Source organism: Morchella importuna (assembly GCF_003444635.1).
Source record: "Morchella importuna strain M04M26 chromosome Unknown Morimp01GS001, whole genome shotgun sequence".
Lineage (NCBI taxonomy): Eukaryota > Fungi > Ascomycota > Pezizomycetes > Pezizales > Morchellaceae > Morchella > Morchella importuna.
This window is the reverse complement of record NW_025763398.1, coordinates 1722063-1747299: the sequence shown is the minus strand read 5'-3', so window position 1 is coordinate 1747299 and position 25237 is coordinate 1722063. Positions and strand designations below refer to the sequence as shown.

General features: G+C 46.1%; 8 protein-coding genes across 8 annotated transcripts; 3 read left to right on the top strand and 5 right to left on the bottom strand.

The window, feature by feature from the left end:
- Positions 1-138: 138 nt before the first annotated feature.
- LAJ45_00424 (uncharacterized protein) lies at positions 139-1867 on the bottom strand (the record flags this gene model as incomplete). Its single annotated transcript, XM_046110025.1, has 7 exons — positions 139-753; positions 811-918; positions 976-1112; positions 1166-1210; positions 1308-1329; positions 1479-1482; positions 1827-1867. 7 exons carry the CDS (start codon positions 1865-1867, stop codon positions 139-141), a joined length of 972 nt encoding a protein of 323 aa, XP_045976718.1.
- Positions 1868-6002: 4135 nt separating this feature from the next.
- On the top strand, positions 6003-10069 carry LAJ45_00423 (uncharacterized protein; the record flags this gene model as incomplete). Its single annotated transcript, XM_046110024.1, has 7 exons — positions 6003-6013; positions 6106-6670; positions 6725-7573; positions 7621-7631; positions 7704-8675; positions 8729-9456; positions 9942-10069. The coding sequence occupies 7 exons, from the start codon at positions 6003-6005 to the stop codon at positions 10067-10069; spliced, it is 3264 nt and encodes a 1087-aa protein (XP_045976717.1).
- A 1294-nt stretch (positions 10070-11363) lies between these two features.
- LAJ45_00422 (uncharacterized protein) lies at positions 11364-14980 on the top strand (the record flags this gene model as incomplete). Its single annotated transcript, XM_046110023.1, has 10 exons — positions 11364-11374; positions 11512-12199; positions 12277-12604; positions 12663-12763; positions 12818-13004; positions 13083-13180; positions 13236-13369; positions 13423-13986; positions 14037-14633; positions 14689-14980. 10 exons carry the CDS (start codon positions 11364-11366, stop codon positions 14978-14980), a joined length of 3000 nt encoding a protein of 999 aa, XP_045976716.1.
- Positions 14981-16097: 1117 nt separating this feature from the next.
- On the bottom strand, positions 16098-17193 carry LAJ45_00421 (uncharacterized protein; the record flags this gene model as incomplete). Its single annotated transcript, XM_046110022.1, has 2 exons — positions 16098-16886; positions 16951-17193. The coding sequence occupies 2 exons, from the start codon at positions 17191-17193 to the stop codon at positions 16098-16100; spliced, it is 1032 nt and encodes a 343-aa protein (XP_045976715.1).
- A 662-nt stretch (positions 17194-17855) lies between these two features.
- LAJ45_00420 (uncharacterized protein) lies at positions 17856-18777 on the bottom strand (the record flags this gene model as incomplete). Its single annotated transcript, XM_046110021.1, has 3 exons — positions 17856-18493; positions 18583-18682; positions 18775-18777. The coding sequence occupies 3 exons, from the start codon at positions 18775-18777 to the stop codon at positions 17856-17858; spliced, it is 741 nt and encodes a 246-aa protein (XP_045976714.1).
- Positions 18778-18900: 123 nt separating this feature from the next.
- LAJ45_00419 (uncharacterized protein) lies at positions 18901-19414 on the top strand (the record flags this gene model as incomplete). The annotated part of the gene is made up of 3 exons (XM_046110020.1): positions 18901-19248; positions 19314-19324; positions 19405-19414. The coding sequence occupies 3 exons, from the start codon at positions 18901-18903 to the stop codon at positions 19412-19414; spliced, it is 369 nt and encodes a 122-aa protein (XP_045976713.1).
- A 1086-nt stretch (positions 19415-20500) lies between these two features.
- Positions 20501-21457, bottom strand: LAJ45_00418 (uncharacterized protein; the record flags this gene model as incomplete). The annotated part of the gene is made up of 4 exons (XM_046110019.1): positions 20501-20517; positions 20575-20989; positions 21060-21147; positions 21210-21457. 4 exons carry the CDS (start codon positions 21455-21457, stop codon positions 20501-20503), a joined length of 768 nt encoding a protein of 255 aa, XP_045976712.1.
- A 2814-nt stretch (positions 21458-24271) lies between these two features.
- On the bottom strand, positions 24272-24913 carry LAJ45_00417 (uncharacterized protein; the record flags this gene model as incomplete). The annotated part of the gene is made up of 4 exons (XM_046110018.1): positions 24272-24316; positions 24367-24575; positions 24640-24711; positions 24787-24913. 4 exons carry the CDS (start codon positions 24911-24913, stop codon positions 24272-24274), a joined length of 453 nt encoding a protein of 150 aa, XP_045976711.1.
- Between the last annotated feature and the right edge of the window lie 324 nt (positions 24914-25237).

Genomic DNA, 25237 nt, shown 5'->3' with positions numbered 1-25237 from the left:
AGTTCAAGTTTATCTGAATGTAGAACTTCTGAATTGCTTGGTATATGTGTTCTACGTGTAGTTTACATTAAGAGCATCGCATACTACCCATAACTCCCGCATCCCACCGTGAGTCCCGAAATTTTGAAAATTGGAAATTTAAAAATCCATAAGAGCAAAATGGTTATCATCCGTAGTTGTGTAAGCAAGCCCAAGTTCCAACAACTCTTCCACTCCCTTGAAAACTTGTGGCATCCCTAGACCACTCTTCTGTGAAATGATGTTTACATGGATACCATCGGGGTTGGTCGGACAAGCGCGAATAGCATCGTATACCCTCCTGGAGATGTTAGATGCATTGGGCGGGAAATTACTGCTACCACCCATTCCACCCATTGCTGTATCCTCTGTCTTGACATTTTTGGATTGCCCATAAGAGGCCGCACCGCCCCCGCCCCCAGCAGCAAACTGTTCTGGGGGACCTCGTGTGAAATGCAAATGAATAGCTGCAGCTTCTAGAAGGTGGTACTGGACCTCGTTGTAATCCGTAATTGCATGGATCTTATGAGCTCCAACATGACGTTTGTTGTTGAATGACTTAAGAGCACCGGTAATCCGTACGTACTGATTAGTGGTAAGCTTCGACGAGGCTGAATCCTCATCATCAGCATCAACCCATTGCTTCACCTCAATAACTCCTGTGCCATCGTCCACCCTGTAGGTGATGTTCGTAGTTTGCTCGCTGATATTACGGATTTGGGCAACAAAAGTAATCTAAATTGGTTAGATTAGCCCTAAGTAGTGAGGTATAAGAAGTATGGGGTGATCCACATGACTCAATTCTACATCGTCAAGCTTGAACTCCGCATCTGGATGAGGTTGGACAGCTTCGAGAATCTGTTTGATCGTGACAGGACGAAGAGTATTTGATGCACGGTTCTTTATATCTGCTCTATCAGTATGGTTACAGGATAGATACGCCACAGTGACACTGACCTTTGAAGCACTTCCTGGTGTTTGTTGGCTTGCACCACCCTGTGACCCACTGTAATTGTTCATAAAACCGCCGCCGCCAGCCCCACCACCACCATATGTGTTTGCGGAATAGTTATTATCTCCATAACCACCGTAATCTGAGTATGAGATAAGCCTATTTCCAAAGTTCTAGCTAGGAGGAGGAACTGACTCATGATGTAAGACTTTGAGATGAAAATCGATGGATATTGAACTTCTGGTAGACCAGTAAACTTGAAGGCGTGGGGTTGTTTGTTGGCAAACGCGCTTTACGCGCTCGCGTCGTGAGCCAAGAGACCAACCAAGCCACTCACGTTGAACTGTCAAGTAGGGTAACTGTAACACATTTTTGGTATTAGTAGAAACCCCATTCGAACCTGGTGCATACATGTAGGTACATCATGTAACGTATCCAAGCATTTTTTGTATGGACTCCGAAAAAAGATGACTGCCGCAGCAAAGAACTAAAAGACCAATGTCTGTACCTTACTAACCCGATATTTAGCTCGGCAAAGCTTCTGAAACAATCCAAATCAACGCCACCATGTGGTATCTGCTCTCAAAGAATGGCGAAATAGGAACATCTCCGTGGCAAGGAACCGGTTTTTCTTCATATCAAAGTTCTTTCAATGATAGGACATTGAGAGTTTGTCAAGATGTTTCAAGTTCGTAGACCTACCGATGGCATCCAAATGTTTGCGTGGGTGCTAGGCCTCTGGTTTCTCCCGTCAAAAGTTCCCGTCCCTTATGGGTTTTAGGGGCGACTGATTCATATATTCGTCTGTCTATGGATGAGTGCCGTATATTCGGAACAGGGACCTATGTAAGGATACCAAGTAAGGTTCTTATCATTGACTCTTGAATGTCTGATCATGACTCCGAAGGCAATCCCTAGGCTTGGGTTTTGCGAGCTTTCGAATGATAGGATATATCAAGTTCTAGACTACCGCCGATAGATTTGTTATAGGCATAGTGGACTAAAGCCTAGTCTTTGTTTTAATGGATCCTATGCTGACGAATTAAAACCCCAAGATTTAACCGTCGCATCTCGACCTCATTGCTTGACTGGCATCATCACTTGTATTAAACAGGACTGGGACTTTGATAGGTACTCTACACAAACCAGCCGAGGCATGCAAGGCATTAAGGCAGTTCAAGGATCTAGGATCAACCACATACTCTAAATTTTATGAACTTGAGAGCTCAATCAATCATCCCCGATGCAGTGATATTTTTCTTATGCAGTTGGTTTAGTTAGCAAAGTTCTCTCGGTAAGGCGGCATCTACCGGCTTTTGCGAAGTACTATGGCGCGAGAAGGCCTAGAGGGCGGGTGTGTCAACTTCAGAGGAATTTCGTTTGTATGGGAATCTGAGAAAATGCCAGGGTTAGTCTAGGCGCTAGTACCATTATGGCCAATTTCTATAAGTTTGATTGGCCGATTCTTTAAAAAAACGCCGAAGTTTACACACCTACCCCCATAGCTTCTCGAGCTATACAACATGTAGAAAGGCTTGGGCATGGGTTCATATCGCCGCGGACACCAGGATTCAAAACGTCTCAAGATGTAGGATCCTAAAGGTTAGGAAGATTACTCTACTTAGCTGTCACGCGACTGACGCAAAGGACTAGAGTACCAGAAAATACATGAGCTAGTCTAAGGGCTTATTGCCCACTCAGCCGTTGTGTTATTACTTATCAGCAGTAATCCCGTGTTTCTTGGGGCTCAGGAATCACCCCTGAGTTCAGCTTAATATATGGTAAAAACTTGATCGAGGCATGATATTCGAGCTTAGAATGATATCTACAGTACCTGTATATAGAATCAGAAATTTGAGGTTGCGCCGCCTTAATATAGGAGAGAGAGCAAATGCCGCAATTCGAACATTGACAGGTTGGAAGGTTATTGGCGGCAGTTGTTGCCCTGGGCGGCGAGGTTCTTGGGTACCCAATAGTACGACTTTGCAATGCCGCAAAACTTTCAATTGCCATCTGACGCCGTCTACCTACATAACACTTTTGATTGGATAGATATCCTTGTAGAATTACACGGACGACGTTTAGAAAAACGCGCAATCTGTCTATAAAACGGTTCGATATCGGGGTCTATAGCAGGAGGTTTGCCTATGTAGCTATTGATAGAGTTGTTTTATAAGCACTTTGACCTTTTATCACAACCATTGGCAAGACAGACATTATCTTGGCGCTGTTTATGGAGGCTTATTTATCAAATGCTCATCTAACCCAATCGATCAACACATTCCTATTTCTTTAGGGGTCTCGATAGGAGATATGACTAGAGGTCAGTGGTAGCGGCCATTTACGTGAATCGATTAGTTATAGCGATCTTGGCCAGCCACATAGGCGGAAAATATTTCCCAGAGACCCGGAACGATACCGACAGTACCCCTACTTTAGCAGTTTGGTACAGCTCCCGCAGAACGTGTGAATTGTGATACCAACATGTAGTTACCTAGCTACCTACCCTGTCTACAGTGGATGGCTACGGCATTAGCCATCTATATATTGGGTGTTACTTTACCCTGAAGTTCCAGTGTATACGATGTGCTATTATACTACTATACTAACAGTTGCCCCCTACAGGCTGTTATCGTAAATGAAGAGAACGATAAGCCGAATATAACATGATAATACAAGTTCATGCCGGTATTTGCGCTCGGGTACTTCCGAGTAGTTAATAGGCTGATGATTCCACAAGAATTGCCCTCCCATGTTGAATGCAGTAGAACCCTTAGCTTATTTGTAACTGTTGTCAGTAACTTAATATCTTTGGCTATGAGATTTACAAATTTAACGGCGTTCATACGCCAGTAGTAGGATTGGTCCGAAGAAAGACAAAGCCAAGTTTTTGCCAAGGATGAAATTTAAGGTGCCCCCCACATTCATTTGGTACCTACATGGTGAACTTCATGCGGAGATTATGGGGTATCATTTTTTTTCCTTACTGAAGAAAGTGCAGCTTTCTGCAAGGGAGCAAACAGCAAGAACAAAATTAACGCGGTGCCACCATTCCGGAGACATCGAGATGGTAAAGGAAAGCTGGTGGTTCTCGGGATGGCTGTCTAAAGAACTTGACCCGGAGTATTTACATATGAAATTAGTACGGCACTGATAACGGAAAGTGGGTACATGTAGGTACATGAGTTACTCACTTCAAACGCGGCCAGCTCCGAAATATAGATTAACTACATATATGTAGTTCACCCCCATACCATATCCAGGGTCCTGGGATTTGACTTGGCTCTCCTTCCGTTACATGTAGGTACATGTAGTCCACTACAAAAATCAAGAAAGGCAAGAAGGGGAATAGACATGTCGCTACTCGCCGTGCGTGCATCATGGCCAGTTTGGACTGTTTGAGGCAAATGGGCCAATCTGCAATAATAAACAAAAGAAGCCCGTTCACAGGTCATGTTGAATGATTTCCCTTGTGCAATATGCATAGACATAGACCGAGCAGAGAGAGGCAGCTGCAGCAGCTCAAAGACCTCACCCGTCTCCACACAATATTCCCCTTCAAGACACGGCATTGCAATTGTCTGCGTGTACAAGTACGTGTACAAGTACGTGTTTCTTCTTTTCCGGACTGAAATTTACTTTTTACAGGTACCATATCCCCTTTCCTGGGACTACATGTACCTATTTACTTGTAGTTGTATTCAATTTTAATTGGCGTTTTATCGCATGGTATTTCTTCACCCACCCCACTATCATAGAGGCGGCCAACCACACTCCCCCACTCTATCAACTTCTCACTCAAGTCAGTTCAGTTACCACGCCGCCTCAATCAAGGAGGTTGTTTTCAAATCTCCTATGGCTCGAGAAGCTATGGGGGGTAGGTGTGCAAACTTCGGCGTTTTTTTTAAAGAATCAGCCAATCAAACCTATAGAAATTGGCCATAATGGTACTAGCGCCTAGACTAACCCTGGCATTTTCTCAGATTCCCATACAAACGAAATTCCTCTGAAGTTGACACACCCGCCCTCTAGGCCTTCTCGCGCCATATAACATAAAAAAAATTGTGAATTAAAGATCAATGAAAGGGCATAAATTAACTATGATCTGAAATCTACAATCAATTATTTTCTAAAGTTATGGATCTAATAAAAGTTATATCAAGGTCGAGTCGTCAATCACTCTTTGCAGCGGTAACCCCGGGCCAACCCCTAAGGGTACTGTATTGATCAACTACATGTAATCAATAGTATTTCCACTGTTTCCCCTATTACGTCGTCTTCAAGCATGTAAACTATTTTACTGTTGATATTGGGGGTTGGTGTTGATCAGTTCCGATTCAAGTCAGGTGTGCGTGAGGGAGGGCTGGCCATCAGCGTCCATCACATCACTCTCTATCAGGGCTCTCTACCAGCAAAGTCCTCGGTACAGTAGGTACTCTAAGGTAGGTACATGGGTACATACATGCAGTCTATCCCTATTCAGGATCGGCTGTCAAACACCCCGCCGTGTATCCAAGACTCACCCTTGCATGGTACTTTTTTTTTGTTTTTCCCAAGCCTTTTTTACACTCCCCGCCGACGCCGCTTCGACGCCATAATCCCGGTGCCCACGTTGACCTTATTTCTAGAGTCCGCTTTATCTCTCCCGGATATCCCTTACCTCGTCTAAGACCGTCGCTCTCCACCCCAAGCCCGACCTTTATCCACTCTGTGCCCATCGCTGCAGTTCAATATTCATCTATCATATCACTCCTTCCCTCAATCATACAAATATCCGTACACCAGACAACCAGGAATGGGAGGAGAGAGGAATACAGTTATCTTACCTTATTGATCAAGGACCTATAGGGCGATATCGCGATTTCCGGTCTCGTTGCACGATATTGATGTAGTTTAACTACATAACTTAGTATATACCACGTTCACCTACTATCCGCCACTGCAGTTTTCACAACCGTTTGAGCCACAAGGCTCCCGACTCGTCCTTTATTATTATTGAAACCTTCCAGAGGAAGGTTGATCGTTTGACACAATGTCAGCAGGGTGAGTTGTTTCTTTCCTGCAGTTGCGATGCTTCTTTGTTCTCGATCTGCGTACCGCTATCTCTATTTTACCAGAAGCTAACTACTCAATAGATCCTTAAAAGAACTCTCAAAAACCCTGAACAACGCATTATCAGCCCCTCTACCTCTGTACCCTCTACCCGATGATGTCCTAGGCGTCATCAATGCGTATCTCAACAAGCATATAAATACGGAAGATCACGACTCCCAGCGTCTTCATGATGAGCTGTTAGCTTTGCATGAACTGAAGGTCCGAAATAACCCTGATAAGCACGCTGCATTTTTGGCATGCTTCCGTTCACTTAGACCAGCTATTGTTGGTGTAGAAAGGCTTCTTAAATGGTGGGAGATACTTGTAAGGCCAACAATGGACTCTATGGGTCAGGCAAAAGCAGTTGTGGCAGATGCTCGGGCAATAGTGTTGAGCGTTTTGGCATACGACGACGATGATGATCCGACCATGGAGAAAGCGGCAGCTTCAGCAGTGTTTACGGATAAGCTCTTTGAGGTATTCCTAGAGAAGACGAAGCTACTCTCGTTGGATAGAGGCGCTGGGTATAGGGAGGAGCAGAGACAAAGATTTGTCTGTGCAAATGTTGAGGCTGTCTTGTTGGCATTCGGGAAAAGGCGACCTAAGGTTCGTTAAATATTCGATATTATAAAACTCCACTAATTCTATTTCCAATTATAGGTTCTCCTCGAAAAAATCGATGGCTATGTTATCCAAAAGGAATACAGGTTACAGGCTTTGGGGCTATTATGTAGTTTTGTACGACTACAAGGACCGCATCTCTACCAGATTCTGCAGACACAGTTACTCGATCATTTGCTTCAGTGCCTAGAGAATGACACATCCACTACTGTCATATCACTTGCATTGACAGTGTTGATTATGTTCATGCCACATTTATGCAACTCCTTAGCTTCCTATCTTCCAAGGTTATTTGTGGTTTACACACGGGTCTTATGCTGGGATAAGTTTGGGGTTGTGCGCCTTGAAGAGACACGATTGCCTGGTCACAAGGACAATTATTCAAGGACATCAACCCCTCTATCCTTCGCCAGGACTGAGAATTCTACTGAGGGTGGGTGGCAAAAACTGGATTCTTCTTTTGAAACAGCATCATCTACAACACCAGATGTGAGCGACTATTTTACGTTTCTTTATGGATTATATCCTATCAACTTCTTGACGTTTATCCGGGAACCTTATAAATTTTTAGAGCGCGCGGATTATAAAGACATTGATCAATTGGATATTGAGGAGGAGACCATAAGACAGCGAACGGAGTTTTATCGGCAACGGCATACTCTGCATCCAAATTTCTTGGTGCTGACTGCCGAGACAGAAATCAGTGACCAGACTAGATGGATGAAGGTCGAACCTGCAGATGTAACGGCAGAATGTATTGGTCTTGTTAACAGTAATCTCCCTATGAGTGCCGGTCGGGAGAAGAAGCAGCGGTCGAATGCTATTATTCCGGAGGCATTAATCCCGACTGAAGACATTCCTGATGAAAGTCTTTTGTCTTCGGATCCCGTAGATGACGACTATTCTCTTAACCAGGACGATTCCTCAACGTATAGCTCACGAGTGGGTGAGTCAACAGCCCAATTAAACTCGCAAAATAGTTACTCAGAGGTTCTTGAACTATTCTCACGTCCTCCAGTTGGATTCGGGCGCCGGGAATCCCCGGACCCTCATTCAAGAGACAACAAGACCCCGACAGCCCAACAATCCCGCCTGCACTTTCTCCTACTGATGAGGACCGGCTTGACGACATGCTGCGATTACAAGAAACATTACGATCAAATTTTTCTGATTCAAAGACGCTTTCAACACACTCCTTGGGTCAGCCAAACGGACCGCCACCTACTGGCCACCCCCCTGGGCCTCCCCCTGGTTATGGCAGCGTCACAGCGTCACCTCGTTTAGATGCATATGTCCATTCACTCAGTCACAATACTGTCCCAAGGTCACCTGCACTTCGGCCTACTGGTTCAGATACCCAAGGAAATGTAGCATTTCTCCAACGTGAAGTGATGTTATTGAAGAATGACCTCAACTTTGAGCGATATCTCAAACAGCAGCATCTATCACACATCGGTCACCTACAGAGGAAACACATCAAGGAAGCTACAGCTGAAGCGGAAACCCAGAACCTAATCAATACGAACAAAACATTGAAAGCCAAGTTAGAGGAAGCAAAGAAAGCATATGCAGCTGCGAGGGCAGAATCTCTGAAGAGTAAGAACCAAGCAAAGAAATGGGAGGCGGAACTCAGCAGTAGGATAAGAGATTTGCGTGAGGAGCAGAAGGCATGGAGGAACGAAGAAGAGACGACGAAAAAAGCGCTAATGGCAGCAAGAGAAGAGGCCGATCACTTACGGACCCTACTAGCGGAAAGTGAGGCGGAAGGTCTTGTTTGCCGCCAAAAACTTCAAGCTCTAACGGCAGACATGGATGAGGTTAATAAATTGCGAACGTTTGTCGATCACCTCTCAAACAAACTCACAGAATATGAAGCTCGCTCGGACGAGTTCGAGATGCAGAAGCATAATGAGGAGTCAGCTATGGCGCAAGTCAACCAAATGAGGCTGAGGTTACAGGCTCGAGAGCATGAGAGCCAAAATACAAGGCGGTATGTATCATTTTAGTTTATTAAAGTTTGAAAAGTTTTAACATACTTGACAGTCAATATGACGCCAAAATTCACGAATTGGAGTTGAAGCTCAACCAACAGCCTCACCCCGCTTCTTTTCAGAATTCCCCAGCTATCCAGGGCATGATAGACAATGCACTTTCAGGAGCAAATTCTCGCTTGGCATCTCTAAAAAAAGCTCATACCGCACTCCTCAACAAATATACTGAATTAGAGATTAAGTTTATCGAACTTCAGGCAGCGCAGGAAATTGATAGTCTTCCCGTGCACCATAACACTCTAAATAGCCATCGTCTTTCTCAACAATATAACCATGGCCAACCTAGTGAGCCAGATGTTGAAAGGGCCCACTACCAGACACCACGTGCACATTATCACTCTGAGGGATCGTTAAGTCCACATTCAACCAGCTACTCAGAGTCGACAAATAGCAACTATTCGGCGACGGGTCAGAACATACATTTCCCATCCCAAACACAAAGTGCCCCACCTTCGTCTACGAATCCGCTATCTCCTGGGTACATTTCACCCGGGGCACATACAGCCATAGGCAGTGGAAAGTTTCCTGGGGATACAATAAGCACAGAACAATCGCCCGAATTCGCGACAACACCACCCTTGAGGCATAGGCCATCCGTGGTTGATAGTATGATTTCTAGCGCTGATAGCCAGAGTATGAGAACTGTTACTTCGACTACGTCTTCAGAAAAGCGGAGGGAAAGAATCAAACCGCAATCTGAGATTAGAATTCGTGGGAGAGGTTCGTAAAGTTTTTTTCTTATTTGTGTGGGATTAATTGTTGAAGCTTTTGTGGCTGTGGTGATGAATAATTGATCTCATTCTAACCAATATTATTACACCACACTCGTCTCTTTCCTCGATTAATACATTTCTTTATCTCTCTCTCTTTTTCTTGGTATGGATGTAAACAAAATGGCCTGGGGAAGAATATGTCAAGAACAACGTGACTTCTCGCATGACACAACAGGTTGTGGGGCCAAGATTTACGTAACCTTCCAGATAATTTCTTTCCCATAAGCCCACGACACGACCTAAGCAATCCTTTGGTGTCGCTTACGGTTGGTTCAAGTGTTGGCTGACGAGGCTGGTCCATATTCTTTTTTTTCTTTTCAGGATTACTGTTCCCTTTACCCCTCTTATTTGTCTTTTTCGAGCCGCTATCTTTCCTAACTCGTCAATTAAACTCCATTTACGGAAATTCTAGGATCTAACCGCTGGATATAGGAGGCGTTCAAAACATCGGCAAAAAGGATAAAGAGAAATCAGAAAAGAAGGAGAAGAAGGAGAAGAAGGAAAAGAAATTCAATTTCACAACGGGAAGTGGCCTTGCCGGTATTCGAGGGTTTGGTTAGAGATTCCTCTCTACAACAGATTCGGGTTACGGAGACATTAATGGGCCACCATTTTGCCATTTGAGTATCCGAAGCTACCTTTACCTCCTAAAGCCACCTTTCCTCTACTCTTCATCGTTCCATTCTCCATTCTCGGTCATATTATGGTTTATTTTTGTTTTTTATTATACATAGGGACTGGTGCGTTTTATGGATGGGACTGCGAACAAATACAACTACGCTTAATTCTTCCCCCCCCCCCCTCTTTTTTCCCCCTTTTTTTATATTTCCTTTTTTTTTTCTTCCCCAGCTCCTTTTTATCCTGATATATTTCTTCTCCGGGGATTCCTAGGGTGGTTATCATTCTTTTTCTTTTATTATATTATATACCCTTTTTGGACATTATTCTACACTATTGTTTCATAATCACGCAAGTAGGGTAGACACATGTAGTGTTGGGGGACTCAGAGGTCTGAAGGTTGAGTTATTGAGAGAGAGCAAGGTTGACGAGATGTAACGATTCAAATGTCATGATGCATTGATACGCAATATATTGGATAAATTAATATATCCCTAGATTCTCATATACCTCTCATTTTGAAACTTCAACTGCACGAGTGATAATCCGTGCACAACGCCCATTTTAAAAGTCATGGGATATTCGCGGCGACTCAAGCTTATATCCCTGACCGATTATTTTTGTGCCATACTTGTGCCTTAGATTGATCTCTGTTATGGTTTATATATAGGTCAGTCGGTAGGTTCCGGGGTGCACAATACCTACTACTCTATGTACCCACTCATAGCAGGAGTGTATCGGCCCCGAATATCTAATAAGATCCTGTTCGCGGGTGGGATGGCTCCTTGTGGGTAAAGTTCGTTATGTTTGGTTTGGCTTATTGTATTTATCAAACAACTTCGCTGGTATCTGAAATTAGAGAATCGCATTCGTCCTACCTGCATTTATGAAGTGCGACTCTCATGTAGGTACCCTCTCCAGGTGTCCGAAACCTCTGTATTCGGACATAGAGCAGCGTTACGCTAGTTTCTTTTGGGTTTTTCAACATCAGGCTGCAGCGAGGCTGCAGATGGGCAAGATTTCATATTTTGTGTGGTTTGCGTTTACTGCAGGTATCTACCCTTGATTAGTGTCCAACGACATCATTGTACATGCGTTTTGTGGTGTTGTATAAGAAGCTTGGCAGTACATATTCTCGTTTGTGAGCTTCCATGTCCAACAGTAGAGCTTAGGATGCTCATCTGAAGCTTCAGGCTTCTTGACCCCTATCTACGGTACCACTAAACTCTCATTCCAATGGAAAATGGGTACGACGGAACACAATCAGCAGGAGCAGCAGGAGGGGGAGTAGGGGACGGCGGAGGGAGTGGGGGGGGGGGGGAGGGGGAGGGGGAGGACTCTGTGAACCCAGCTGTGAGGCCTCCTGCGGCTCATCCTCTTGCAGCGTCATAATCGAGGATCCACCTACAACTCCGCCGTCTAGATCAAGCATCAACGACGAAAAGGAGACTATTCAGTCTAATGATGATAATCGCCCTGCATCTCCCGTCGCTCCCGCTCCAGATGATGTATCAACACCCTCACCACCTCCGCTCATGCCAGTTCGCGTCGAAGCACCCAAAGCACAGCAACCTACCTACCCACAGCTCTCTAACAACCTTCCAGCAAGCCCTGTATCAAAAAATCCCAACAATAAAATAAATGATGATTCTGTTCCAAAATCCTTTGACAGGTCAGACGTAAAACTAGGGAGACTTGAAAAAGAGGTTTACGAAGACAAAGACTTCGACGGTGTGCGACGAATGCATAAATTCACGTTGTACGAAACTGCTACACGGTTCTATATTGTCGGCTCAGATCTCTTGGATTCGAGATTCCGTATCTTGAAGATTGACCGTACGGCGGATGTTGGGGACCTGAGTATCACAGAGGATGAAGTTATCTATACTCGTGAGGAGACGACGAGGCTATTAGCCACCATCGAGGATGGAAATAGGTCTACTGGGGGACTAAAGCATAGATGTCCGTTTTGGGGACTCCTAGGATTTGTCAGGTTCACGGGGGCATACTATATGCTACTAATTACAAAAAGAAGTATTGTTGCTATGATTGGAGGCCATTATGTTTACCAGGTTCGCCTACTTTACCCTTATAAAAAATTATAACTTTAACTCATCTTGTAATCCTGACTGCGAATTCTCATTAAAAGATCGATAATACCGAGCTCGTACCCCTCACAGCCGGCGCACGGAAACCTGACCGAAATTCAGAAGAAGCTCGTTTCGTTAATATTTTAGGAAACTTGGATCTAGCAAGGTCATTCTACTTTAGTTATTCCTATGATATCACTAGGACGCTACAACACAACATTATCCGTCAAAGGGAAGCTTTAAGTAACGGATTGACACATCCAGATAATCACGATTATAATGACATGTTTGCATGGAATCACTACCTTCTGGAGCCTGCAAAGAAACACATGAAAAACACTTATGATTGGTGCATGCCCATTGTTCATGGTTATGTGGATCAATCTGGTAAATCACATTGGCTCGTAGTATATGGCCAAGACGTTTCTAATATAGATTACATTAGCAATTTCGGTATATGGGAGAATTATTTACATTACAGTCATTGCCCGGCGTTCACGGTACTTTGCTGGCGCGAGATTCCTAAAGCGCGGTGCGAATGATTTGGTAAACAACACGGGTTTCCTAAATAACTCTTCGGATACTTACAAGTTTTTATAGGGATATGTTGCGAACGATGTGGAGACGGAGCAGATTGTCTCCGATATGTTGACTACATCATTCCATGCGCCAGCAAAAAATCTCTATTCGAACCCTAATTACACATCATACGTACAACACCGTGGAAGTATTCCCCTATTCTGGACCCAGAAAAATGATGCTGCTACTCCAAAACCCCCTGTAGAGAGTACGCCCCCCCCCCCCCCCCTCTCTCTTCCTCTCTTTCTTTTGATTATATGGGTGAGAGCTGAAAATCAGTCAATAGTGAATCTTGTAGATCCCTTTTTTAGTGCAGCAGCATTGCATTTTGACGATTTGTTCCAAAGATATGGGGCGCCATGTATCGTATTGAATCTTGTGAAGGTTGGTAGTGTCCGATTGGAGATGGGACTTTCATAATTGACATATATACATATAGTCAAAAGAGAGGACGCCTAGAGAATCCTTACTACTGAAGGAGTTTACACAAGCAATCAATTACTTGAATCAGTTTCTGCCAACCGATAAGAGAATACGCTATATTGCTTGGGATATGTCCCGGGCCTCCAAGAGGTAATGACCCCCCGACATACTTTTGGAATATAATTAACCCTATCCCCGAGCAGTCGTGATCAAGATGTAATCGAAACTCTTGAAACAATAGCTGAAGTGGTTGTCAACACGACCGGTTTCTTCCATAACGGTCCATCTAGGGATGGAGCTGAAGCATCCCTTCAAAATGGTGTCTGTAGAACAAACTGCATTGATTGTCTTGACCGTACTAACGCCGCGCAATTCGTTATTGGGAAGAGGGCTCTCGGCCATCAATTACATGCACTAGGAGTTATATCGGGTACCAGTGTTGAATATGATACTGACGCGGTTGATCTGTTTACACACATGTATCATGACCACGGGGACACGATCGCTGTACAGTATGCGGGGAGTCACCTGGTGAATACCATGGAGACTTACCGTAAAATTAATCAGTGGACGAGTCACTCGCGAGACATGCTCGAGAGTTTCAAACGGTACTATAATAATTCTTTCCTGGATGCCCAACGACAAGAGGCATATAACCTTTTCCTGGGTAACTACATATTTACTCAGGGCCAGCCCATGTTGTGGGACCTTTCAACGGATTACTACCTGCATCATATCGACCCAAGAGCTTCCAGAAAACGACGCAGGTACTTATTTACCACCCCCAGAGTTTCAGGAAGTGACTAATTCAATTTAGTTATATAAAGTGGTGGACACCGAAGAATCTTGAGAAGAGAGTAATGCCACGTGCCACAAGGCCTCTAGACGAATTTGCGAATAAGCCATATAGCTACTTTGATGACTACTGGCTAGAATACTATAGACCAAAAGCACTCTCATCTTTCCTCAAAGTATTCTCTTATGACATCAATTCCACATTACGTTACATCCCGATAGGACAAACCTCGGAGGGAAAATACGATCTTAGCCCCTTCAAAGTACGCACAAACCATGGCGGTTCCAATCATAAAAAATCCAAATCCAAAAACAATGTTATCAATGCCGAAACCCCAGAGAATCGGCTTAAAAAGATAACCGCTCTTGAAGGATGGCCATCATCACCACAGAAGCAGCAACAAACCCTGCGACAAACCTCCAATCCTCAATTTCCGGGCCGTGATCACAATGCTGTTTCGGGAGATATGCATAGTGGACTCCGTTCTTCTAGTCCGGTCAAGCAACACTTTGCTGTGGGTAGAGATTTGATCCCACTTGAACAGAGGAATATGCAGCAGGTTGTTGAGAGGAGTCTTAATCCTTCACTCAGCGAAAAGGAAACTGAAGAATATGCACTGTAAATCAATTATTAACTCACTCCACACTATCTCATAACGACTGACTCCTAATAGTTATGTATCCCACCCCCTCAATCTTCCCCTCGTGGTAACGACTGAGCTCCCACCAAATACATCTCGCGATTTCGTCAACTATGTAAACAGCACATCACCAGAGGCCGTTGCAAACCTTAGAGCAACAGATAATGATATCAAAAGCTACGAGGAATTCCTGGAAATCCCAGAAAACCCATTGAGTGTGGATGAGGCAGACGGAGGTAGGGGCAGATACAGAGCTTATCAGTATTGGATCATGACGGGCAAATTGAAACAACAGAGGATCGGTATGGTGTCAGTCAAAACATGATTTTATGAGATCAATGGCTTTCGTTATGTACCCTCATTTGTTATTGCGGTTTAGCTATCTTGTAGTTTTCCTTTTGTCTAGTGTTCTGAACTTTTTTCTTTTGCGTAGCGGCAAGGCGTCATGGAAATACCTTCCTCTCGTCCATTCGAAATACCAAATTGCCATGGCAAACTCTTTGTCCCGGTAGCAGTGAGACGGAGCAAATATAGCAGAAGGTTATTCCGCAAATGTATACACATGGCAGACAGAGGACCACCTTGGTTTGTTCATATTGCTATTCACAATCTCTATATCTCCTATCCAAATCTCTGTATCTTTAGCCCGTCCCCTCCAACACATTAACATTCCCCCTATTACATGTCTACTCTTTTCCGACGATCGGAGCGGTAGCAACCTTTCTATAATGCCCTGGTTGCACTGCAATCCCATAATCAGCTTCAGTTCATCTGGGTGTTTCCACCATCTAGTTGATCGACAAGATACAAGGAATCAACTCAACCACCATGCTCTTCTGTAGCCTGTAGTGATGCATCATGAACTAATAGGGACCTGCCCCTCCCCGAAATGATCCCCATCTATAGGCTAGGCTTCACCTAGAAATATCTGTAGTAGATACTAGAGGTATGCGCAATGACCTGTCCCGGGAGCATCGTTTGTTTAATGCTTATTCTGGTTTGAATGGAGCACTAGATGGGAGTAAACATACCTGGTGTGGTGGCATAGATTACGCTCATATGAGTCCCGGGCGGAACAGTATGGCTACGGGGCTCTCTTAATCGTCTTAACACACCCTGCGACCACTTTCAGTTGCTTTAGGCCACCCGAATAATATTATTCAGGTGACCCACTTGCGTATGGTCAAGCTCCAACTGACGGGCTCTACCCTCAGCTATGTTTCCTCTAGTGACAAGACCCAAAGCAAAGGGCCCAACCGCTTAGTCCTAGCCGTACATTAGGTATGGCCCAAGTAGTGTCTCGATGGTGTCCATGCCAAGGCAGGCCAATGATATTTTGGACGAGTACGCATATATGTTGAGGAATTTTGATCATTACTAGCTATATTACTTCTATATAATTTTATTCGCCCCGAACGCCCCAGAGAAGCCAAATACGTCTACTACCAATCCCCATCACTACTGGCATTAACCAGCGCGTACAGCTCTTCGTCCCCGACGCCCACCTCCCAGTCCTCTCTTTCTCTCGCATCTCCATACAGCACCTCACACACCCCTCCTACGGGCACATCCATCACTGCATCAGTTCCCCTACCCCACAAGCTCTTCCAGTCTGCGTCGGTCCCTGGTAATACGCCTGTGCCCTTCCACTTCTCTGAACAGCTCTCCGCCCTGCCCCTGCCAGACCTCTTGGCCGACATTTTCGCCTCATACACCACCCTCCTCTGGCCACTGCTACTGTTACCGGCATCCTCCTCGCCCACTGCTGGCACAATGACGACGGGGGTCGCGACTCTCGGCGTAAAGTCTACCGCTGCAATATTGGCCGCGTCGTCAACTACGCTCTCGATATTGTCCAGTCCGCGCGTGAGGTACTCCATATTGTATGTTGCGAGCGCAACAAATATATACACCACCAGCATTACAAGAAAGCTCGGTATGGCTAGCGACCACCACCGCGACGGGTAGTAGTGGATGCCAACGGCATGGAGAAGCGCCGCGGGGGAGTATGACCAGATGATGTAGATGAGGAAGGCGAGCGAGGAGACGAGGTAGAGCACAAAGCCATAGTATTCGTAGGTGGGGACCTTTGGGGAGGCGCGAGGAGTGGACTGCGCGATCCGCGAGGAGGTAGCAACGGCTTCGGAGTCGGAGCTGTCGGGCGTGGTAGGTCGAGAGGGTGTGAACGGCGGGCGGAGGAGCGATGTAAGGGAAGGCGAGGGCGGGAGTGGCTAGTACCGCACTGTCAGCACTTTCCTGCCCCCTTAACTGGCGATAACGAGAGGGCATATATACAGTAGGTGGCCGGTTATAAAACGGCGGCGCAAAAGAGCTTCCTGCGCCTGGGCCCCAGCTCCAATTTGTTGGTAGGGATGCGGTCGAGGAACTGGACGATATGGAGGCTATGTCGTCGTCGTCAGAGTTGTTATTTGGGTCCTCGTCTGCGATAGCATTCTGTTTTCTGCGGGTGACCTCGCTGGGCAGGTGCGGAGAGGATGCGGAGGTTGTGAATGGAGGCGGGTGGAGCGTGGAGGGCATGTGGTGAGAGGTTTGAGGGTGTCTTGTCTTTTTGTTGACGTCGGTGTCCGCAGCAGTTTTTCTTGGGGATCGCGAGTGGATCGAGGTGATACAGCGATAGATACGATATATCGACATCCTGCACATCTGCCATCTGCTGCTCGACTCGCTGCTACTCCCAGTCGCAAAAAGCTCTCTCTCTAATATCAGTGAATGGGAATCGACTTGCTGCACGGTCTACTATTCCTGTCTATTCTGCACTCATCATCGTAGTCACATCACCATTACATACATCATCACCAACCATTACCACACCTGCTACATATTCACAGCATCGCATCACACAGCTACATACTAGGTTCCCGGTTTGTATGACGGACATCCATTCCGTCCTTTCATTACGCAACTCTCGGCCAGCCCTCAGCCACTCCAGGGAGCCAGTGTTGCTTCTCTTTCTCTCTCTCTTTTTTTTTTGTCCTGACGCCAACACAGTAAAATATGAAGGGAAAAAAACTATTACGCACTGCATATAATGATAGAAACGAAAACGCCCAGTACAGAAACAAGAACAATGTGAAAAGATAGAAAAACAAACAGAAAGGAAATGAATGCCCAAATAACACAGCAAAGAAATCCATAACCGTCTTGATGCACGTAGCCCTACTAATATATTCCCCTCATCATCAACGTAGCCACCTCAGCACCAAGTAGCAAAATACGAAGAAGACGATAACTCCTCCGTAAAATATCCACTTGTCCTGTGAGGCCCTTCTCTCGATCATGCGAATCGTATCCCTCGACACCCCCAGGGTGTTGGCCACACTGTACAGCTTCCTCTGGGTGTTTTTGAGCATCGCTCTCTGCTCTCCCAGATCTGCCAATACGGCCCTGCCTCTATCCAGATAATCATCAAGTTGGTCATTGGTCCTACTCATAAAATCCCTCTCTCTGAACACATGATCCTCCCTCTGCATACTGCCACTTCCCATGCCCAGCCCACTTCCGGGAGCAGGTGCAAATGGTGAGTGCTGCAACGATGCCGAGTGATTCCTCGTATGGGTATTCGCATATGGATTCTCCGGAGTCGCCGAGCTATGCCCGCGCCGACCCAGCAGCTCTCCACGGGCAACTGTATGCTCCTTCTCGGCCCGATCGCTCTTTAGCTGGTCAAACTGCTGCCTGAATTCGCTCATCTCTTTGCGGAAGTTCTTGACGCGCTGAAACGCCTTTTCCTGTTTGGCCGGGACAATCTCCCGGCGTGCCATGGAGTCGTAGTCATCGATTGTGCGCGCGAGCGAGGCTAGGGACGCGGATATCTGGCCTGTATGGTTGGTTGGTTTTTTTCTGTTTCAGCTGAAAGGGATCGGGCGAGAGAGAAACGAAAGGAGGGGGAGGGGCAGAAAAGCATACCTTGTAGTGCCGGGGATGAACTGACCGGAGACTCTGCGAAGCTTGCTAGGTCCTTCTTCACCGACGCCGTCTGCTTCAGCGCAGAATTAAATAATGAATTCTGTCTCACAAATCCGTCAGCCCCTCCTTCATCCCATCTCCCAATCTCCCCATACATCCTCCCTCTTCCCTTGTAGCCAGAAACAAACTCACCATCTCGACAACCTCAACGCGCCACTAGTCCTCGTCAGGGTAGCCCTTAGTCGTCTCGTTGCACTCAACAACAGCAATAGCAGAAACAGGGGATGCGCAGACAATCGTAGGCGACGGTGCGCAACGATGATGATGAACTCGATGGAGAGGTGGGGCGCACTGTGGAGATGGAGCTGGATGGAAAGGTATGGCGTTGGAGTAGTGGGGTCCGGCTTTGTTGGCGCTGGTGGCATCGGAGGGGGAGAAAAGGGAAAGGGCGCGCGGGGTGGGAGGGGCGGGAAGGGTTGGGTTTGGTGGGAAGTGGCCACGGGGAGGTTTCTGGGGCGCGGCTCAACGCGACACAGTATTCAGTCCGATGGAACTCTTTTCCTTGCTTCCTTCCTTCCTATCCTGCACCAAACTTCTGCTTCTCCCTCCGACTCGACTGAGCTAGGGCGCCGAACCTTTGAACTGAACTGGACTGAGCTGGGAGAGGTAATATTATTGATGTGCTAACGGAAACAGACACCGCAGGAGATATGAGAGAGGTAGCTATATAGGGCTATGTAATGTACGTATAACTGAACTGAACTGAACTGAGCTGACTGAATGACGATTGATAGATCGATAGACTGATAACTGATTTGATAGACAGATATAGAACTGATATTAGGCCGACTGAGTCTGACGGACTGACGGGCTGACTGACGTCGACCCCCTCCAAATGCAAGACCAGCAGCTCGGTAAGTTACCAGTGCTTGGAGGACCACTGCTATGGGATACCGAGGTACCGACGTTCCCCGCAAGTCACAGAGGGAGTAATTCAGCCAGAACGCCGATCACATTCTATCACTCAGACTCAGTTGAGATGAATATTGATACCCTTTCTATCCCCGGCGAGAATCAGTTATCCAAACATTTCTCCCCCATTCCATGGTTTGCCTGTTGTTTGTTTGCATATCACGCTTACAAGTCACAGATACCACAAAGCACATCACAGTATTATGGAGATTTCAGTATTTTCAGTGGAAAGATGATACAGTACAAACAAATAGTTTCAGTTTCAGACCCAACGCAAATCTTTATTACGAAGCAGCGAAGGCATCTTAAGGTTGCAAATTCTGGAGAGCCGTCGATGGAAAAAATACTCGACAGCTAGACATAGCCTGTAGACCCTCCTCTTCTCTCCTCTTCCGAGGAAGTCATTAACCTCCCAGCGTTCTCTGACGACGGCTCTCGGCCATCGTGTAACGATCTGGCAGTTCTGATCATTCTCTCTCGTCCCCACTAGTCAACGGTTGCATGTTTCCATGCACCGTGATCGAAAAAATCCCCCAGTATTCCCCACCGTATCTCGCCCCAACAATGCGTGGTAAAACAAATAAAGAAGTGTAAAGAGGTTAAAAAAAAAGATTCGGGGGAAAAAAAAAGGAAATCTCAAAAAGAACACACAAGACCAGGGCTCTAGTTTGCGATACTCCAGTAAAGAAAAAGACCCATACCCATAGTAAAGAAAGAATAAGAATAAAACAAGCCCAAACAAAACACCACACGATGCAAGTTATAATAGCAACGGTGAAAGAGCCTCCCAACTATTTCTTTCGCCGGTAACAAAAAAAGGAAATAAAACCGCTTCCCTATTCATTTTCAATCAGCTCCTCCGATTTACTTTTGTTAATGTTTTCGTGCCGTCATGAAGAAAAAATTAATAATACACATGGTTAAGATTGTCGAGTACCCATAGCGTTCAGACTTTACGGAAGTCTGTATATAGATCATCAGTAAAGAACATGTAAACACATGTACCAAGATGGATCTTACCGTTCAACACAGGGTATATGGACTCAAAGGCGATGTAAATCTCTTCACGGACCTTCGCGCCCGTCAAGACAATCTTGCCACTGACAAAGATCAAGAGAACGATCTTTGGCTTGATCATTCTGTAGATCAATCCCGGGAACAACTCAGGCTCGTAGGAGCTAAAGTGGTGATGGCGGGAGGCAAGACCTTCAAGACGAATGGGGAATTTGATGTCGCAAGATCCAACGATGTTTTGAATCTTGAAATCGGTGAACTTGGCATTGAAACCAAGCTTCTGGATGATACGTGCGTACTTGCGGGACGCAAGCTTGGAATCATCTTCAGACTTCGCACCAGTGACAACCATCTTGCCCGAGGCGAAGATCAACGCCGTGGTCTTAGGTTCGCGGATACGCATAATCACAGCAGCAAAACGCTAAAGTAGCCACAGCATAAGTAAGTGCTAAAACACAGACCAGGGGTCAGAGCAAGTAGGTTAGTAGTACCTTAGGATTGTACTCTGCGTTCCTAGCATGCAACGCAATCGTCTTGAGATCCAATCGGCAATCTAGATTGACGGTTGCGACGATGTTTCTTTATGCATGCCAGTTTAATTTTTGTTTTGATATATAAAAACCAAAATGGGAAATACTCACTGCAGTGTAGGAACAATCCCGCTAACTGACGGTGTACCATTAGGAGTGGCAGCCGGAGTCGCGGGAGTAGCGACAGGGCCAGAAGTGTTGTCATCGCCTTCGTGGTTATCACCTTGCTGCTTCTGGCTCTCGACATCCGAAGATGGGGGAGTGAGGTCACCGGCCCCGCCGGGGAACGACAAAGAAGTAGCGCTGGTGAAGTCCTTTGCTTGAAGGGCATTCTGAGGGTGAGAGATGATGCGAGACATGGTGATGGTAGTAATGTGGTGATTCTTATGAGGGTTGGTGGTTGATGGTGTCTTGGAGAATGTTATTTCCCCGAGATTTTGGTAGGGATTGTGGGTGTGTGCGAGGAGAAGAACAACCGAATGTTTCCCCTTTATGGCAATGTAGTGTTTTTTAAATTAAAAGGAGTGGCTACTCTTGATGTAGATTCTATGATAGTCGATTCACCTGGGTAGATTAGATGAACTGGCTGGCGTTGTGGCGATGGCGGGGTGGATGTTCAGGTGGATTTAAAGGTTTGGGGGATTTGGGTTGAGGCGATGGTGGCGAATTAACACAACAACGCAACACACACAAACTGATAAGGCCTCGGTAATCTTCCTGTCTCGATGACTAAGAGGGGGACAAAGTTGATCTAGGATAGATGGAGTGAGGGAACAGCGATTCGAACGCTGATCAGTTTGATAAGACGGAGTTTGGGGGATGAACAAACGGGGGTTGGTTCTGCGCGTGGGTGAGGCCAGAGGTTTTTAAAGAGAAGGGTGAGCGGGATGCGGGCCAGCTTATATACTACACCGCCAAGTCTTAGCCTTGTGCCGCAGATGTGACTCACACACGCTAAACGCCTCCAGCCCTCCCCTTTCGGCGCATGAAGGGAGGTGAGTCGCAGACTTTTCACAACCAGGCTGCAACAACAACGATTATCCACCACCTAAAACAGCCGGTCCGAAGCAACTTTTTTTGCTTTCAACCAACAAAAGGAATCTAAAATACACTGGCACTGTACAGCCCCATCTAGACGGCGATGCAGAAAAGATAAAAGGAAAAAAAGTACGTAGGTGTTAATAAAAATAATTAACCCCGTTAGATACCCCCGCTCTCATCTCGTAATTTATCTCACTCTCACCCTCACCCTCTCTGGTTCTGCCCACACATCCAGACACACATCACTAACAGAAGCTTCCAGCCCAAGCTGGAAGGTAAAAGAGCCTCCATAGAATAATGTTGACGGTCGCTGTGATTTCTTGTTGGTTGATGGTTGTGATTGTGATTGTCGCGAGTGACCCCCCTGTTCAACTGGGAGGAGCCTCCCTGTTTTTTTTCGCCGCCCCGCCCCTTTCTTTCTCCGTGTGCCGTTGACGCGTCGCTTTGTCCCCTTCATTCGCCCCCCTTAGAATTTGCCCCCAACCCAACCCAAGGACACACCGGCGGAAAAAAAAAATTTCGCTTCACCTGCTGCTGTTGCTCCGTTGTCAGTCTCGTCCACCCATTCCGTGTCGGCCTGTCCACCCTGATATTATTAGTGCCCCAACTGTCTGCTGTCCACCATATGCTTTGCTTGTTAATAATGAGTCAGTAAGAAAAATAACTTGGTCCGGTCAGTCTTCTAATCCTCTCGTACGAACGAGAGAGGATTAAAAAAAAATACACGAGAGAGTGTAAGAGAAAGGAAGAAATGAGGGCACTCTGAAAAACAAACGGCCTCTAAAAGGCACTTGTAAGTTGCGACTGGGAGGAGAAGTGGGGAGGCAAGGAAACAGAAAAAATCAAGGGAAAGCGGGACTCGAGTCGGGAGAAAAGAGGAGAGAGAGAGGCGCTGCAAATCTGACGGGGCTCCTTGAAACCGCAATCAAACGCCCACTTCTTGGCTCCACAGCTGACACGGGACAACGCCGCTTATCCTATTTTCAGCAACTGCTTGTGTTGTGAACCCCCAACTCTTCCAAGGATCGCCGCTTGCAGCTTCACCGACCCTTGCGGCGATGTAACTAGCAATTTGAACAAAAATGTCAACTGGCAAAATGGCTTGTAAGCAAATGCCAACTTACAGCAAAAATCTGCGGCAAAATGCTGGTTGCGGCTCTTGTTTTGCTGGTTGTCCTAAAGTCAGTAATGATGACACGGCTAAAAAAAAATTGGAATTCTCATTTCGGGGTTCGCTTGGTTTTAGATGGTTGGGAACGCAAGGAGGAAGACCAACGATGCCGTGTGAAGCGGATCAGCAACAGAACTCTGTTTTCGACAAAGACTGGGAATGTTTGTGCTCTTCCTCCTTGCGTTCCCAGCCATCTAAAAACAACCGAAAACCCCGAAATCAGAATCAGTGGTGTTGTGGTGGTGGTTGGTACGGGTCCCAGCCTTTGTTTTGCTGCAGCCAACAGCATATCAGTCCAATCAGTTGAGAGACTCGTATCACGTGCCGACGGTCGCTCGCTCGCTCTCATACTGGACTATCTGCTCATGACTCTCAAGAAGAGACTCATGATACGGTACAGGTACTCGGAGTCGAGTCAATCTAATGACACACTCACAGTAGTTGCGAATCGGCCATGCGAGTGGGGTTTCTGAAGAAGTGATGTCGCTTGGGAATCAAAAGCAAAACAATGGTAGTTGCGGGAAGTGGCGAAGGTTTTACGAAGGAAGAAAGGAAGGGCGAGTTCTCTCCGTCACTTCGAGTAATTATATCTTGGCAGAGCCGAGTGAGTGTGCGCTCACGCACAACAAGGCACGCAGGCATGGTATCTCGGCATTCAATTATTTGAATCACATAAAGAAAACACCACCGCAAAACATTGCAAACAGAACGTACAGAACGCCGTCGCTTAAAAATTACCATACCCCGCAACTCCAATTTTAAAGGCCACAAATAATTCATCTCAGTAACACCTACACTGACATGTCCTGACTGTCCTTCTGATCTACTGAGAAAGCTTTCCTCTCCAGCAAATTCAATATCGACGAGCCTGGTGATCTATGTTGGTTGCAAATGTGATGAATCCATCATACGTGCACCATACTGATATGTTCCCCTCGCTAGAAAAGAAAAAGCAAGCAAATTATGTTGCCTTTTCCGCTACGTCGTCCTCCTCGAAGCTATGAATCTTCTTGCTATCAGTACCTCGCTTATGATTTAAAGCTACAAGATGCTCACCTTATTCGCAAATTCGATCCATTCGTCGATTCCTCTGACAACACTATCGCTACTTTCGTCAGGAATAGCATCGTGACCCCAAATTGTAATCTCGTCGAATGTACACAACCCCTTGAAGATATTCACGTCCAATTCTTCTTCAGAGATTGGTGGTGTTGAACTCTGGTCTTCGGACTGTAACTTCTCCTCTGTAGCTTCGAGAATGTGGCCTGTTCATGAAATGTCAGTGGGTACATACATGTATCTTTGTAGTTCGAAAGGTATCGGTAATACCCTTGTAGCCTTCAGGCACCGGAAGAGATTTCCCAGCCAACTTCCTCCCTCGGAAAGATGCCGATTTTGGCTCTATACAAACAATAAGAAATCAGCAGTGCACAGGGGACATAGACATAGGAGGCCTCTCTAAGAATAATATACTACCATCTTCCCCAGATCCCTCAGTCACAACCCAATGTTTCTCTGTGGCGTCCGTAGGACCTGTATATTTGATCTGGCACGGCAATATGTTGCATTTCGCTGGCTTTGAGGACGTCTGAATTGATAGCATTTTTAATGTGAGAAGGCAGTTAGTTGTACCTACATGAGTCTAGGTTCACACGCGCGATAGTGATAGCCCGCGCGTTAGGTTTATCGCGAAATCTTGGCGTGCGCATGACGTCCCAGCATCCCGCCGTTTAAGGCAACCTTCGAGAAACTGCCTCTGAATTCAGGCCCGAAGCTAAGAAGGGTATCTTGCCGTATCTGGTTGGCGGTGCCGCATGTTTGTTTCGACGTCAATTGATGTTCAAAGAGATCGACGGGGGGATCTAGGAGATCGATTTCAGGAACCAGATTCAAGTTTAAGGCTCTGCTCTTTTATGCCTATTGTCAA